Source organism: Episyrphus balteatus, chromosome 4 (genome assembly GCF_945859705.1).
Source record: "Episyrphus balteatus chromosome 4, idEpiBalt1.1, whole genome shotgun sequence".
Taxonomy (NCBI): domain Eukaryota; kingdom Metazoa; phylum Arthropoda; class Insecta; order Diptera; family Syrphidae; genus Episyrphus; species Episyrphus balteatus.
This window is the reverse complement of record NC_079137.1, coordinates 79,614,594-79,632,099: the sequence shown is the minus strand read 5'-3', so window position 1 is coordinate 79,632,099 and position 17,506 is coordinate 79,614,594. Positions and strand designations below refer to the sequence as shown.

The window sequence follows — 17,506 nt, the reverse complement described above, 5'->3', positions numbered from 1 at the left end:
TCTAGGGTGTGGGGTGAAGACTTCATTTTGGTTTGAAATGAAATAATTCCCTAAAAGGAGCTTGAATTTTAAATTCAAATTAAAGAATGTTAAAAAAAATTAAAATGGCTAGTACAAATGAAAAAAATCAATGCTGTCTGGCTTTGCTGTGGATTTTATTAAGGAATCCGACAAAAGCAAACTCATCGTCAACGACCTAATCTGTTTTTTTTTTTTTGCGCAGTCAAGCCTGGTACGCTGCTCGCGCTAAATTTTAGCTCCCATACAAATTATCGATTATTTTTATCTGAGCTAAAATGGATCCCATACAAATTATCGATAACTTGTATGGGAATTTTATTTCAGCTAAATTTTAGCGCGAGCAGCGTACCAGGCTTCAAGGTTAAGAATTTTTGTTTACAAAAATACGTACCCTCAAATTGTCAAAAACCACGTGATGTTTCTAAAATGTAATAGTATTTTGTACTAGATTAGTCAATTCCCCTTCATTTTTTGACACAACTATCGTTTAGTTAATCATCTGTGGAAATTCGCAGGCTAAAATTTTAGCCGAGCTAAAATGAGTCCCATACAAATTATCGATAACTTGTATGGGAGTTTTATCTTGGCTAAAATTTAGCTCGAGCAGCGTACCAGGCTTAACTTGAAAGATAAAAATTACCCAACAACTATTTCGTAATTACCCGAAATTTTCTTTCATCCACCACAACTTCACCAACACACCCCGCTACAATCTAAAAATAAAATGTGATTCCATCATCCACCAACAAAACCCACATCGTTCCGATTATATTCCATTACTCAAAAAATTCCATCCTTTTCTTTGAAAACTGCACATGGCGTGAGAAGTTCGCTCAACTTACTCCGTACTTACTCATGCCAATTTGGGCATATTTCAAAGCAGTTTTTCTACAATTACCTTCGCCAGGTCGTTTTTAATCGATTTATTTTTATTGTAAGTAAATTTTTATTAAAACTTTCCTTAAAACAATAACCAAAAAAATATACATAATCCATTTCCAGGTCACTTCCATTAAAAACTTCTCTCTCTCTGACAGTACATTATAACCTCACCCTTTGCCCCGCAGTTTTTTTTTTCTTGCGAAATTCATTCATCCTTCAGTTTTCTCAGAAGACGACGAGGAAAAGAAAAAAAAAACCACGACGACTGAAATAAAAAAAAAAGAAAGTGCAATTCTGAGAAAACGAAACATCTTCAAGGAGAGGAACACAAAGACAAAAAAGAGACAACTATATTGAAGTGTAAGTGAAAGAATCATAAATGTCAATGCAAATGAAAGAGATGAACGTATATTAAAGTCTTATGATAAAGACATAATGTTGTCTCTTTTTGTAAATTTTTTGGAATGAAAACGAATTGGAACGTGTGTGTGTCTAGTCAAACGCCATATTTTGCCACGAGAACCTTTCGTCGTCGTCTTCTTTGGGGCACAAATTTTTTTTAATACAGAAGAGAAGATTTTTCACATCGCAGGCAGGACACACAAAAAATTCGTTCTCGTCTTTTGTTTGCTGCACATTTTTTTTCTTTAGTTTTTTCTTCACTTTAATCAAATACTTTAATTATATTTATTGTGAATTATTGTAGTTGATTCAAGTGTGAAGAAAAATACACAAATCGAAAATCGCTCACTCCCTTGATCTAATCCAAGGAATTTAAAAAAAAAGGAACAAAAAAAAAATCAAAATGAGCGAAGAAACGTCCGCTGATCGTAATGTGGAAATCTGGAAAATCAAAAAACTCATCAAGAGTTTGGAAATGGCCCGAGGGTAAGTTTGTTTTTTCTTTTAACAACATTTTTTTTTATTTTTTTCGAAATCGAAAATACTTAATTTTCATGCAAAAAGAAGCCAAAAATCAAACAACAATTTGCGTCTATTATTTTGTTAGTTGCTAGGCTAAAGCGCAGAAACTTTCTTTGTGCCTTTTTTTTTATTTCTTTCTTTGTCCCAAATTCACTGACATTGAGAAAAAATAATGTAATTTTTATATAAAACAAATCAAATCATTTCCCTAGAAGCTTCATCGAAATGGATGTAGTAAAAACACCTAGGCTATTTTTTTTTTTTTGCATTTTTCTTTTTCTCAATTAAAGACGAATAATATATTAAACGCCTGCCTCTTCTAGTGGGAGTTGCTTTTGGTTTTTTACTTGGCGTTGGTTGCTGCTTGCTTGCTTGCTGCTTAAGTGTTATGCTGTGGCTGTGAGTGGTCTACCACTCCTCTGTCACTTTCTTTAGATTTTTTTCTGCTTTGCGTTTTTTTTTGGTGCGCGAAGTCAGAAAAAATGTAGTCGGGGGGAAGCTAAAAAGCACACAAGACACAAACAACAGAAGCAGCAGCAAGCAGCGTCGCCGTATAGTCAAATGTAAAGACGAAAGTACAAAAATACTACAAAAAAAAGTTATTTGAAGGTTGTTTAATTAAATTTGTTCATCTTGAGCTGGTTGCAGCTCAGAGCGAGCCAGGGAAGACCCGTCGATTTGGGTGTTGTGCTATTTTCTTTTTTTCTACTCTCCTCTTGCACTGTTGACGTAGATACACTGCCGGTCAATAGAATAGGTTCACCCTATAAACGATAAAGAATTGAATTTTGCTCCTACAAAAACCGAATTAAAACCCCTTTTTAATGATCCATATTCAAGAGTATCCATTTTTCTTATTATTTAAAAAAAAAACTGACTCAAAACTATTAAAACAAAAAATTAATACAATTTATTGCAATGCTCCCAAAAAAAAAAGACCTTTTTTCATCGGTCAATAGATTAGGTTCACTTGTCTTATTTGGGAAAATTAGACAAAAAAGAATAAATTTTTAATGTAAAATAGTTTCAAAATTATTTTTATTTTAAGTGGAACGATTGAATATAATTCAATTTTAAAGTTCAAGTCACCTCAACTCAGGTACTTTAAAAAACCTTCGCCCAGGTACTTTAAAATTGTAAAATAGTTTCTATCGATAAGATTGATTTTATGTTACTGAATTTATATTGAAAAAGAAACCTTTTCATTAACAACTATCCCAAAAACTTCATTAGGTTTCGGGTAGTAAAACTTTTTCATGTAATTTAAGTTTACTTTCTTCAGGCTTATTGGATGTTTTGATTGTATTTTATTGGAAAATTATTATTTTCACTCATAGAATTCACGAACAAGATATTTACGACCTTTTCCAACAAGTTAAATGTCCGAAGAGTAGAAAAATTATTCAAAAGTGCGAGATTTTACTCGTTTTTTTACAGTACAGTTCTGACGGTGTGAATACCTCTTTATTCCGCGGAAAAGTCTAAATCCGAATAAAATCACTTAAGTAATTTTGAGAGTGAGCTTGCATGAATTTGCAGTGAAACAAGACGACGAAAAATCAAGGTTAGTCTTATAAAAATATGGAATATCGACTATAACCATTATTTCGACCTAGTGTCTATGAAGTCGTTGCAAAAGCAATTCGCCCCTTCCTAAATCAAATTGGAAATGATGTAAACCTTCCAGGATACACAAATTTTATTCAATTCCTCGGAAAGAAAATACGCTGCAAATCTCTTTTCTAACAAATGTGATACTTTTCGAAATTCAACCTATTTTCGATTCTTTGAGCATTTAACGGAGTTTCCTACTGGATTTGCATGCGTTCTAGGTTTGGACACTTCTCATCAATCCTTCTACAGTTCAAAAACTAAGAGTACTTACAGGGGAAGATTTAATTTAAGATTTAAATACGGAAGAATCGACCGAAGGATATTGCGCTTTTCTTATAATTTTTCTTTTCTTATAGTTTTTTCCTAATTTTCTTTATTTCTTAAAGAACTGCTAACTAGATTCTTCGATTTTTAATTTTTTCTCGATTTTACACACACACCTTAATTTTGTTCGGTCTACAATTTGATTTTTATTTTTTCTTCGAAACTAAGGCACTTGGATTGTCGCATTTTCCCTTAAAACATGTTTAAAAATAAACCTCACTTTACTCCACCAAAAAACGCACCCACTAATCTAAGTTTCTTTGAATCCAAAAAAGTGAGTGAACCTATTCTATTGACCGATTAAAATAAGACTTATTTAGAAAAATTCCAAAACAGGATGTACATTTACCGTTATAATAGTTTTTCAACTACCTCTTTCTGATTTATAGTTAGGAAAAAAGACATGCTTTGAAACTGCATTCTCGAAAATGTTTTTGGAAAGCTTTATTTAAGAGAAAAAAGCTGTACCTTGCTGTTTAAAAGGTGAACCTATTCTATTGACCGGCAGTGTACCTAGTCTTTGACGATGGCGATGCTTGTTTGCCCTTATTGGTTGCACTTCGCCCTTTCACATTATTAGAATCGAAATCCTCTTTCAGCCGAGCAGCGGTGGAACTAACTTCAAGACATTTGTTCGTTCCACTTGTAATTTTTTGCATTTAATTTGCGTGCAGCATGTGCCACATTTTCAGCACAGTAAACAAATCCAAATCGCATTATCGCTTAGTTTCTCTCCTTCAACAAATACAAAAAACTATTTTTTTTTATTAATTAATTTACACACACGTTTAAGTTATGTAAGTTAACCTATTTCAATGATGGTCAGCTGTTGTAATCTCATCTACTCTAAACTCTTTTTCATATCCATGATAGTAGCCAGTGAAGCGCAGATAACCAGCTAACTTACCAACCAGTCAGTTAGTTAGCCAAGGTAGTCATAAACAACACTGAAACACACTGAGAAAACTTAACTGAGCAAAGTGAATGCACAAGCAACACGTTGGCCATTTTCAATGAGATTTTTGTTGGTTGGTTTGGTTAGTTGGTAGCATGTTTGGTACGGTGTTAGGTGGAGGCATCTAGTTTAATCCAGTTTGAGCCCAGTGGAGTTTGTTTTGTTTGAGTTTTTTTTTTGTGTATATTTTTATTTTTGGAGATGCGTATGTGTGTGTGTGTGTTTATATGTGTTTTGCGTTATTTTTTTTTTTGTCTTGTGTTATATTTCTTCTCTTGCTCTGATTGTTTGTTGCAATAAAAAAAAAAAAGGTGGAAATGTGTCAAAACTTTTGTGATGACGTAGATGATTGTGAGAAGCCTTATTTTTTTCTGCGAGCTAGAGTTTGTTTCTTTTTTTTATTACAATTTTTTATTTTTGGATTTGATATTAGGATTTTTTGGGGTTTGTTCTTCTATGATAAAATATATTTCAGCTCTGTGTTAGACTGTACCTATGAAGTTTGTTTGTTTTTTTTTTTTATCGTTGGTTGGGTTGTTAACGGAAAAAAGCGAGGAGTTGACATCGATTAATACAGGAGTATGGGTATCTACCTGACTGAAATTTATTCTAGTTGATAAATTAACAAAAAATTGTGATAACGACAGGTTTATGATAATCCTTTATTAAAAGAGGGAGGGTTAACATTTTTTTTTTTTTTTGAGGGAGAAGCAAACTCATTAATCCTGATTAATTTTCTATTTTTTTTTTATTCCCAATTATACGGTTAATTGTTTATTTATTCATAAATATGTATGTTTATATTTTGTTAGTGCGGAAAGAAAATAAGATCTCATTTAAATGTAGAGTAAGTAGGTATGCAACGCATAAAAATTATGAGAATGAATAAATTTATAGAAGACACATCTACTTGCAATTTATATTCAAAACTCGTTATTTGAGAAACATATTAAAAAGTTAAGCAATTGATAGTAATAAAATAAAAAAGAATTTTTTTTTATAAAAATGTTTTTTACATATTTTATTTTTTTTTTATTATTTTTAAAGAAACTTGTATTGTTAACATAGTTGATCATTTACTTTATTGACTTTTACTGAGTTGCATAAAAGTATACGCTTTTAGTAGAGATTTTTTGATTTTTGATTTATTTATTTTATTAATTATATATATAACTATTAAAAGTTTAAATCTTTAACAAAATTTTAAATTAACAAAAATTTTGATTTGAATTTAGAATTTAAATTTTGAATAATAACAAGATTTGAAATCTAACAATAATTTATTTTAATGAAATTTATGAGAAGTTTCTTAAAACGTTGGAAGTTGGACTCATCTTTTACATCTCTTGGCAGTGAATTAAATAGTTTCACTCCTTGATACATTACAGATTTTTGAGTGCTGCTCCGGTTATATCTCTCCAGTCTGAAATCATTTGCAGATCTTAGATTGAATGGTTGCAATTCGCCAACATAAACCAATTTCTCTTGTAGATACTGTGGATAATTGCAAGATTTTATATTATAAATAAAAATAAGGACTTTCAGTATTAGACGCTGATTAACATTTAACCACTTTAAGGATTGTAACATAAAATTTGAAGGGGTATATCTATCACACTTTAAGACAACACGCATAGCTTTATTTTGAAGAACCTGTAGTCTTTGCCTAAGATCTATATTGCACATGTACAGAATTGTAGCACAATAGTCAAAATGTGGCAGAACAATTGTGTTGTAAATCATTACTGCATTTTTAAAGCTTAATTTCTTTCTGACTCTATTTAAAAAGCCCACTTTTTTGCTTATCTTCGCACAAATATAATCAGAATGTTCTTTGAAATTTAAGTCTTTATCAATAATAACACCTAAATATTTTATGCTTTTCACTTGTTGGATATTTTCCGATCCAATTTGCAAATTTACAATTTCATTTGAATTTAGAATCATAAATTTGGTTTTTGACACATTTAGTTTTAATTTGTTCATACAAAGCCACTGATAAACATTATCAAGATCTTCATTAATTTTTGCATATACATCCATTATATTCTTAAAGTCAATGTAAATTAAAGTGTCATCTGCAAAAAGAACACATTTACACCATTTTAACACTTTGTTAATTTCGTTTATGTAGAGAAGAAATAATTCACCACCCAAATTAGATCCTTGTGGCACTCCAATATTGACACTTCTTTCGTTTGATTCACTTTCTGAAATTTTAGTTATTTGCGATCTTTGGTTTAGGTAAGATTCAAACCATTTCTTCTCAATTCCTCTTACGCCGTAATTCTCCATCTTATCAATTAAAATTTCTCTATCAATGGTTTCAAACGCTCTTTTAAAATCCATGAATATGGCAATTATTTTTCTCCCTTCATCCATCTTTATCTTCCAGTCGTGGATTGTACTTACTAGAGCTGTTTCACATGAATGCCCTCCCCGAAATCCAGATTGTTGATCTATCAATATATTTTGTGTTTTGACGTGTTGGGAAAGTTGCTTGCTTACTATTTTTTCAATAATTTTTTCCATTGTCGGTAACATATTTACTGGCCTATATTCAAGTGCTTCTCTGGGATTTGGGACTTTTGCAACAGGGACAACAACAGATTTTTTTAGGGTTTTGGGAAACACTCCACATTGTAGTGACTCATTTATTATTTCTAAAATTTCATGGCCAACTAAGTCGAAATTCTCTAAAAAAATGGTTGAGTTTATTCCGAAAACATCTTTTTTGTTGTTCATTTCTTTTAAAACACTTTCAAGATCACTAATGGCAAGGGGTTTGAAAAGGAAAACAGATTGTACTGGGCATATAATGGACACGTAGGGGACATGCAAAATAGAATTATTTATTTCAACGACACTATCAACAAAAAAATCATTTAAATGATTTACTATTGCACATATATTTGTCTCTATTGCACCGTTTATTTCTATTTTCGTTATATCTTTACGATCATTACCTAAAACTAAATCTTTTATTGCACGCCATAGTCCCTTCTGGTTACCACTATTTAAAGCTATTTTATATTGCACATAATTGTTTTTCGCTTTATTAATACTTTGTTTGTACTTATTTCTAATCAGTCTATATGAGTTCCAGTCTTGATTGCACTTAGTTATCACAGCTTTGTTATACGCATTAATTTTTATGTTTCTTAGAGAGTCTAGTTCATTATTATACCATGGTGTTATTCCTTTGGTTCTAACAGATTTAAAAGAAAACATTTCATTCATTACCCGAACTAATTTCGAACATAATTTTTCAGATTTATCAATTGTAATGTCTTCTTCAATGGTGCAATTTTCTGACCAAAGATCTCTGAATTTTTCTTTTTTGTAGTTGTTTATTTTGATAATTTTTTTAGTGGGAACTTTATTAGACTTACTATTATTTATAAAAAATTGTATGGTTTCATGGTCAGATATTTTTAGATTTTTATTTACTTTTACATCAATATTATCACAGTTGGTTATCACATAATCGATTAGTGTTTCAGAATTTGCTGTTATTCTTGTTGGCTCTGTAACTAATTGTTTTAAAGCATTGTCGTTTATAATTTTACAAATTTTATTTTTATCATTTGAGTTTTGAAGAAAATCTATATTTATATCACCAGCAATAACTATATTATCTGCAAAGCTTACTGTTTCATCTAACCATGAATCAAGACTGTTAACAAAAGTATTTACGGTCGAGCTAGGTGATCTATATGCTGCTATTATTATAAATGGAGTTTTGTCGAACCATACCTTAACAGCTGCTAGCCACATACAGTAATCTATACTAAATGTGCTGACTGACTCAAATTGTAATTCACAATTAATATAAACTAATACTCCACCAGTGTGTCTTGAGTTTGAATCACAAACAATCATATTATAATTTTGCAATGAATATTCAGATTTATCTATATCACAGGTTATACAAGTCTCTGACAGTACAATTATATCGGGTTTATTTCTGCTAAAAATATAAAGATTACAAAACTTCGCTTTGTTTGCTATTGTGACAGGGGTTAAAAGCGGCTAATATCATATTGTTGGTCAGTGATTTTCTATTTTTGTTACCAGAGTCATTTACACTTATATATGTACATTTCATTGTTTATGAGGAACGTTTTTTCATGTTTAGAAATTAAATTGTAAACAAAATGTTTAATTGCCTTCCCAACAGCTGTTCTTTTTGGAAATAATGAAATTTAAACTCAAACTTATCGAAGGGAAAAGTATTTAGCTTATTTATTCTCAGTTTAGAGCTTTAAAGTTCACGTCCCGTAGGGCAACTTTCTTAAATTACTTCAATTATTGATTTAAAAGATTAAAAGCCACTATATAAAAAAAACAATGGTTTTAGATATGAAATTTGGAGAAAGATAAAAAAAGAACTAGATCCGAAAAAAGTATAGTACTGCTAAAATCGTCGATGGATCGAATATGGTATTATACTTATACTTATGGTGTAGGTAACTTAATCTTCATTGAGGAAACAATGAATGGGTATGTTTATTAAGACATTTTAAAGAACAATCTGCAACAGAGTGTCGAAAAAGGTGTCTTCTATTAGGGTAACGAGCCTAACGACAACTCGGTCTTTAGTGAATGGTTGCTCAGCCGCTTACCAAAACCAGCTGCAAATACAACTTAGTAGTCTGCTTTGAATGCTAGTGAGCAAACATAGTATTCATATGCGACTATTTGAAGCGAAAAGTTAGGAATCTGTCAAAGGAGTCTTTTTAGCCTCCTCAAGAAGGAAGTTATTATTCCGTATTCCTTTATTATGCTTAAATTTATGATCTCCAAAAAAAGTATTGCTTCATCTACATGTATAAATAAATTTGTACACAACTATTCATTTGCTTCCCCTATGTTATTAAACCATTGAGGGTTGAAACTAGAATATGGGCTACATAAAAGCGTGATGGAGTACGAATACTAGAATTAAAAGATACAAATCTAGATGAAACGCAAATATTTATCAGTTTAAAATGTTTGTTAGTTATGTTATTATTATTATTTTTTTTTTTTTTTTTGATAAATTAATGATAAAATAAAGCAAAGAAAAAGTTGCCTACATTATATTAAAAATTGATAACTTTTCATCTATGTACTTCAGTATCTTATCATAACATGGACAAATGGACATACAAAAAAGAACATTATCTAAGGTTAGAGATAGAGTATTCAAGTTTGAAATTGAATGTCATCAATGAAAGGGATAAGCATAATACCATAAAATACAAATATGTATGTATTTTCCCAAAGCTTGATGTTAGGCGCATTAAGACATAATAACGTAAGGGGTGCTATATATCGTCGCCGTAAAGCAAAATTGTTCTAAGTCACAAAAAGCAAATTTTACAGGGGACGATTTTTAAGTTTCAAATTGGTTTAAAGCGACAATTTTCTGCTCGTTTGCCATTCAAGTTATGTTTTTTATAAAGTTTGTTCTTTTCTCTTGAATAAAATGTACAAGTTTACCTCATTAGTAAGTGCTAACTATTTTTAAATATTTTTTAAAACTAAAAACCCAAAATTGGACATATAACAATTCCTATACAAGTACGTTTTTTCCTTAAATAAAAAGTGGACTTAGAACAAAATATGATGGGACTTAGAACAATCAAGAATACTCGGGCTCATTTTCAAAAGGCTTCTTCCCTGTTTTTATTGTTCTATGTCCCATTAAACTATATTATCTGCAGAATGAAATTTTTTTTTCAGAAACGGTTTTCAAATTCGGAAAGAGCACCCTAAAATTAGTAAAACTGCATCATTAACTCATTTTCGGTAAAAAGTGGATTTAGAACAATTTTGTTTTACGCCGACGATATGTATATTTTAAATATTGGATTTTCTATGCAAAATTTATTTTGTTTATTTTGGATTTTTTTTTCATACAAAAGTTGTTAAAACAGTGATAAAATAGGAAATATAACGGTTTCATAACAAGACCTACTGAATTTAGTATCCAATTATTTTAAAGTAATCTAGACAAGCAGCATCATACGAATTAAAAATGGTAATTTTGGCTTCTACACAATTTAACCAAAACACTTATTTTTTATTCCTATATCGTAATTAATTATTTTGTTTAACTTTTTTCTTCTCAGCAATGGCACCAGTATGATTTCTCTTATTATTCCACCAAAAGATCAAATCTCTCGTGTAAGCAAAATGTTGGCAGATGAATTTGGTACAGCGTCAAACATTAAATCTCGTGTCAATCGTCTGTCTGTTTTGGGTGCCATTACATCTGTGCAGCATAGACTTAAACTATACACCAAAGGTAAATATTTTCCTCCCTTCTTTTATTTTATTCATTAATTCATCTTTTTCTACAATTTCTATTTTCTTAGTGCCTCCAAATGGTTTAGTTATTTACTGCGGCACAATTGTCACAGAAGAAGGCAAAGAGAAAAAAGTCAACATCGATTTCGAGCCATTTAAGCCCATCAATACATCGCTCTATCTGTGCGATAATAAGTTCCATACGGAGGCGTTGACCGCCCTCCTTGCGGACGACAATAAATTCGGCTTTATCGTCATGGATGGTAATGGAGCATTGTTTGGTACATTGCAAGGCAACACACGTGAAGTTCTGCACAAGTTTACAGTTGATCTGCCGAAGAAACACGGTCGTGGTGGTCAATCTGCTTTGCGTTTTGCTCGTCTGCGTATGGAAAAACGTCACAATTATGTGCGAAAGGTCGCCGAAGTTGCCACACAGTTGTTCATTACAAATGATAAGCCTAATATTGCGGGCTTAATCCTGGCTGGTAGTGCTGATTTCAAAACTGAACTGAGTCAATCCGATATGTTTGATCCTGTAAGACAAAACCATCAATATTTGGTTTAAGAATTTGATTGAAACCTTTTTTCTTCTTTGTAAAACAGAGACTGCAATCAAAGATTATTAAATTGGTGGACGTTTCCTATGGAGGCGAAAACGGTTTTAATCAAGCGATAGAATTGGCCGCTGAATCATTGCAAAATGTCAAATTTATTCAGGAAAAGAAACTCATTGGTCGTTACTTTGATGAAATTTCTCAGGTAAGTTTTTCGAATTTCATTTTGTTAAATAAATTTGTTTATATCTTAGTTTTATTTATTTTAGGATACAGGAAAATATTGCTTTGGAGTTGAGGATACCTTAAGAGCATTGGAACTTGGTTCAGTGGAGACTTTAATTTGCTGGGAAAACTTAGACATTCAACGTTACGTGCTAAAGAATCATGCGAACTCAACCTCGACCACAGTATTACATCTAACACCAGAGCAAGAAAAAGATAAATCACATTTTACCGATAAGGAAGTTAGTTTGGATTTTTATTTTTAATAATTACCCTAAAAGATTTATTAATTTTTTTGAATTTTTTGTTAGAGTGGGGTCGAAATGGAATTAATCGAGTCTCAACCGCTTTTGGAATGGCTTGCGAACAATTACAAAATATTCGGTGCTACTCTTGAGATCATTACCGACAAATCTCAGGAAGGTAGTCAGTTTGTCCGAGGATTTGGTGGAATTGGAGGTAAGTCCATCGTATTTTATTCCTTTCACATACAAATTTGTAAACAAAACAAAAACAAACAAACAGAAAAAAAACATCCCTGGCACTATTGCTAATCCCACTGACTATTATTATATTTATATATACTTTAATGAATTTGTATTTTATGTCTTTAAAACAAAAACCAACTATTTTCTTCTGTATTTTTTTCGTTTTTTTGAAAATGCTGCCACGTAAAATCAAATAATATATATATTATAATATTTGTAAAATCCAAATCCCTTTGCGTTTTTTGGGCTATTACTATATTTATAAATAATTATATAAAATGCTACTACTCCTCACACACAAAACACATAAAACCGTAGGAATCTTACGCTACAAAGTAGATTTCCAATCACTTCAAGCCGACGAACCTTTGGATGATGTTGACCTTGATGATTACTAAATAAATTAAAATCAAAAAATACCAAAACAAAGCAAAAAAAACAAAAAATGAATAAAAATAATAATAATAAAAAAAAATACGTATAATTGATAAATAAGAGAACAAACAAAAAAAGGAGAGCAATGTGTAGCGAGAAACTTCACACAAAGAAAAAGAACACGAGAAGAGTCGTCGAATTTTCTCGGTTTTCTTATTTTATTAAAACAAAAAAAGTAAAAAAAAAATACAAATTAAAATGAAATCTTTTTAAAACAAAAAAAAAATTAATAATAAATTAGATCGCGTGAATTTTTATTGTAATATTTAATTTTTAAAAAACAAAACAAAAAAACGAAGATAAAAAACCTGTCGTGCATATTTAATTGACATGTATTCTTTAAAATAAAAAAAAATCAAACAAAACTATGTTAAAGGCTAACATTTTCCCAATTGTATAAAACAAAAAAAAAATCTTGTCATGAAGTTCGAACTCATACAATTTTAATTAAAAAATTACTACTCCTTTAAAAAGAAAAAAAAAAAAAACAAAAAAAATATATAAATCCCTGCATTCTTCTAACTTTAAAAAATAAAAGTCACAATCGCGTCTTTTTGACTAAGGTAATTTTTGAACAAAAAGATGATATTTGTGTGTTGTTTATGTTGATAATTGTATTCCTTTTTAATTTTTTGGTTTATAACTTTTTTTGTTTCCTTTCCAAATGCTGCATGTTGAACTCTTTTTTTTTCTATAAATATTTGTTGAGTTGTAGTGTTGTATCGTATTTAAAAATTGTTAAGTTTTGCTTAACAGCACGTAGTTTTTTCATAATTGTATGCTGCGATTTTAATTTTAATTTGACAACATACATTTTCACGTCAAAATTAAACAAACAATAAACAAAATTGTCCAATAGATATCATTAAAGGACTGAAAAATGCACTGTTTTCGATAAGTTAAATATCACTGATAAAGAAAAGTATGTGCACCGCTTTTGGTAATTTAGATATCAATCAAAATTTCAAATATGAGTTAAATACATACATATGACATATTTCACAAACATCATTGTCAGTTAAAAAATTGAATTCTCAGTGGTCACTAACTTTTGGATTTTATTGGCAAAGCAAAAACAAATACTTTCTAGTCTAATTATATGTTTTTGTTTTGCATTTAAAATGAAAAGGGAAACTTAAGAGTACTAGCAAATATATGGCATATTTGATTATGGAAAACAACGAAATTCTGAGTTTAAGTAAAATTTTGTACGTTAAGCATTTGTATTAATACAAGTTGTATTATACACGTTAAGCACTTGTATAATACAACATTCTTACGCTAGTATTGAGTCGTAGCAGTTACTTTGCTTAATTGCTTCACTTAAAGGACCCATTCTGCAAATTAAATAGTTCTTCATCGACGAACGATTTTTTTTTGTCTGTAAGAAACCTGATTGAACATAGTAGGTTTTATTTTTATAGAAATTCTGTTGATAACCCAATAGTATTAATAAAATAGCAATTGCAAAAATTCTAGTTGCGATTAACTGATTATAGTTTTTTTTACCTGTCATTCAGTCAGACCTTTTCAAGGGTATACAAAACAGGGATTTGGTAAAAACCTAGATAAACTCATGAATGTTTTTTCAACATTTTCTCCACTTCGACAATTGAATGAACAAAAAAAAGTTATAAAATAAAAAATAGACATTAACTTATAAAAAATAACATGTTTTAGTTCAAGTTAATATTTTAAATCGAGTGCCTCTTTGCGGCACATATTTTATCCGCATGGCAAAGACCTTCTATAGGTCGATAGTTTAGCCGGACTCTTAATCAATATAATCTAGTGCTCACACTTGAACGATTACTTCGAACTAAATAATCGGCAACCTGTCGGCCGACTACTTAATCGGTATATGGCTTTACGAGCGCCCGCACACTATACCTATTATTTAAGACTTTTTGTTATTACATTTTATATTTCATTGTGGACTGTGGAGCAATACAGGCATTATTTAAATGTGTTTTTATGCAGAATCTTACAGAAGTATGCACCTTTATTATTGTTATTAAATCCGATAAGTAACTAAAAACAGATAGATTAACTTGAAATAAAAGGCCAAATACGCCAGTGTTATTATTATTATTTTCTGATGTTTTTTTTCAGTTTAGAGCATTTCTGACGTTTTTTCCAAAAAATTCGGGTGGATTTGCTTGCAATTTGGTATAATGGATAATATTGTTTGTAATTGTCCGATCATGTCATCAGCGTATCTGCTGATGATGTATTTTAATGGTAAAATGCGTTCTAATTTTTAAAAACTTGAAAATATTTTGAGAAGGAAAGTTAATAGAAAAGTTCAGGACATCAAAACACCTATCCCAAAAATATTTATTGACGGAAGCTGATTTGCCGGAAGCTTACTCACCTTAAGTATCACTGAAATTTTTTGTGAGCCTAGAAAACAAGCCCAGGGGGTCGAATCACAGCATACATACGTTCGTTAACGTATGGCCGGTATCGGTCCCTATCTTTTTCTACTGTTTAAATAGAGGCGGCAATAGTCAAAACGTTAACGTATGATCGTAATCGTGTGCCGTGATTCGATCCCTGAATTAACAACAACAAAACAAAAAAAGAGACTTCCAAATTGGTCGAACATTTTTTGAGGTTTTGTAAGCTTAACACACAGCGATGGAGGGTGACCAAAAAGTATTTGTCCAGTCCAGACTGAAAATGGTGTACCTTTCCCTCAGAATTTGGTACCTTATCCTTTGATCATAACAAATTTCGATTGAACGCAGTTCTTTTGAAATTTGTAACCATTATCCGAATCAGAAGAGTTTATGGTAACCAATAAAAAAAATGCAACACACGAAGGAATTTATTGCGAAACTGGGAACGATTTATTTCGCGTAGGAAGAAAGTCTTAAACACGTTTTATTTTTTATTAAAAAGATGAGCAATTATGTCATTCTCATGAAGGTTGCGAAAGACCGATACTTTGAAAACAATATAGGAGAAAAACATCGGTTAAGTTTATTTGAATTAAGCATTGGCGTATAAATTGTTCAACCTTTTATTTATTTTACCAGGCAAGGAAATACATGGAATTAAAAAAAAAAAAATATTGGAAAATCTCATCAACTAATAAAACCTTTGGTTTATTTATTTTGATGTTTTATTTCAATTCGAATCATTCTACGAAATTTTGTTAACAACAATTATGTAATCTGGTATCAGTTCATAGAAAAAAAATTTGCATTCTCTATATTTTTTATATTTTAATTTTATAAATTAAAATCAATTATAATTATTATTTTATTTTATTTAATTACTGATAGTTTTCGTAGTGAGCTTCTTTTAGAGAACGATTTTTATTTCAATATGGTCTAATTGTAAACTTTGAAAAAAAAAAAACTAATCACAAACATTTTTCCAATTTATTTCTCTTCAACAGGCATTTTACGTTACAAAGTAGACTTCCAGAGTATGCAGCTAGATGAATTGGACAACAATTGTTTCGACGTAGATGATTATTAGAAAATTTTGGTTTGTTTCAAGTTTTTTTTTTGGTAAATTCATACCTCAGAGAAAAATGAAATAAAATATTCGCAGAAATAATAAACAGTAAATTAATAAATGAATGCAAAATTATAAAAACAAAAAAATACAACTTCAAAACCAATACAAGAATAAATTAAAAAATAAAAATATAAAATTGTATAGAATATTAAATTGCGAAAAAAAAATCATATACACTATTTACTAATTAATTGATAAAAAAAGATTTAAAAATATATATTATTGAAAATGAATAACGAACATCCACTTTGAACAATTTTTTCCAATTAACAACAACACCACAATGAGGAAAACTCAAGAGAGAAAAAAAGGAAAAATATCAGTCTGTGTGCCTCTGGCGGAAGCCTATTTTGAGCTTTAGTAGATCTATCGCTGTTCATTTTCTTATCATTGTTTTTTTTTTTTTTTTACATATATATATATATACAAACATATATTGATTTTTCTTTTTAAATTTAACCTTATAAAATTGTTTTAAAAATAAAAAAGTAAAATTTTATTTAACTTAAGATTAAAATTATATAAAAAAAAAAGGAAACGGATGTGTGATTGGCAAGCAACGCAACTCTGATAATCATGATCTTTGTTTACAAATTATGTTTTCTTTAATTTTCTTTTTTTTATATAAATAAAAACACATTTAATACGAATACAAACATGATGCGGTTTATATAGTAAACGAAAAAAGAATGAAACTAATAAATAAAAAGCTTTCAGTTCAAGAATACAAAATTAAAAAAAAAAAAAACAATAACACAATTTTGCAAAACATGTTTATATTTACACAGGTAATTTAAAAAAATAAACAATAAAATAAAAAAAAATATATAGCTCTAGATAGAAATGAGAGAAAACATTTTAAATTGAAAACAAAAATCGATATAAACCAAGACATTACAATTTTATGTTAAATTATATATTTATCAAAGTAGCGAAGAAGAAAAAAGCGAGATACAAAAAGAGAATGAGCCAGCAAAGTGACGCAAAATAAATAGAAAAAAAAAGAATATATAATAAAAAGATTCCACACGAGAAAAATTTTGTTTTGTTTTTTTTTTACTGCATCATTTTTAATAATTTGGGTTTCTTTGATAAGAAGAAAATATTCATGGAATATGGCCCTTCAACTGTGCGATCAATATGGAAAGCGTTTAAATTTTGCTACTGAGGGAATCTTCGTTCGTTAAACAAGAACGATACAACGAAAGGTGAAGAATTCATACAAATTTTCATAGCGAACGCATTCGGCGTTAAGG

General features: G+C 29.9%; 1 protein-coding gene across 3 annotated transcripts; it reads left to right on the top strand.

Moving 5' to 3' along the window:
* The first annotated feature begins 799 nt into the window (after positions 1-799).
* LOC129919652 (eukaryotic peptide chain release factor subunit 1) lies at positions 800-17,004 on the top strand. Of its 3 annotated transcripts, none has more exons than XM_056000609.1 (9): positions 800-955; positions 1,024-1,263; positions 1,610-1,791; positions 10,837-11,012; positions 11,083-11,552; positions 11,621-11,776; positions 11,841-12,038; positions 12,108-12,255; positions 16,126-17,004. In XM_056000609.1, exons 3-9 carry the CDS (start codon positions 1,709-1,711, stop codon positions 16,206-16,208), a joined length of 1,314 nt encoding a protein of 437 aa, XP_055856584.1. In that variant the 5' UTR covers positions 800-955; positions 1,024-1,263; positions 1,610-1,708; the 3' UTR covers positions 16,209-17,004. The 3 variants fall into 3 exon arrangements, with proteins under 3 accessions (XP_055856584.1, XP_055856586.1, XP_055856585.1); XM_056000611.1 differs by lacking the exon at positions 16,126-17,004 and adding an exon at positions 12,603-12,956; XM_056000610.1 differs by lacking the exons at positions 800-955; positions 1,024-1,263 and adding an exon at positions 1,478-1,495.
* The last annotated feature ends 502 nt before the right edge of the window (positions 17,005-17,506 follow it).

Coding starts and splice junctions, on each gene's coding strand:
- LOC129919652 (XM_056000609.1), top strand. CDS start 1,709: ATGAGCGAAGAAACGTCCGCTGATCGTAATGTGGAAATCTGGAAAATC. Junction 11,553..11,620: donor AATCCGATATGTTTGATCCT/GTAAGACAAAAC, acceptor TTTGTAAAACAG/AGACTGCAATCAAAGATTAT. Junction 12,256..16,125: donor AGGATTTGGTGGAATTGGAG/GTAAGTCCATCG, acceptor TCTCTTCAACAG/GCATTTTACGTTACAAAGTA.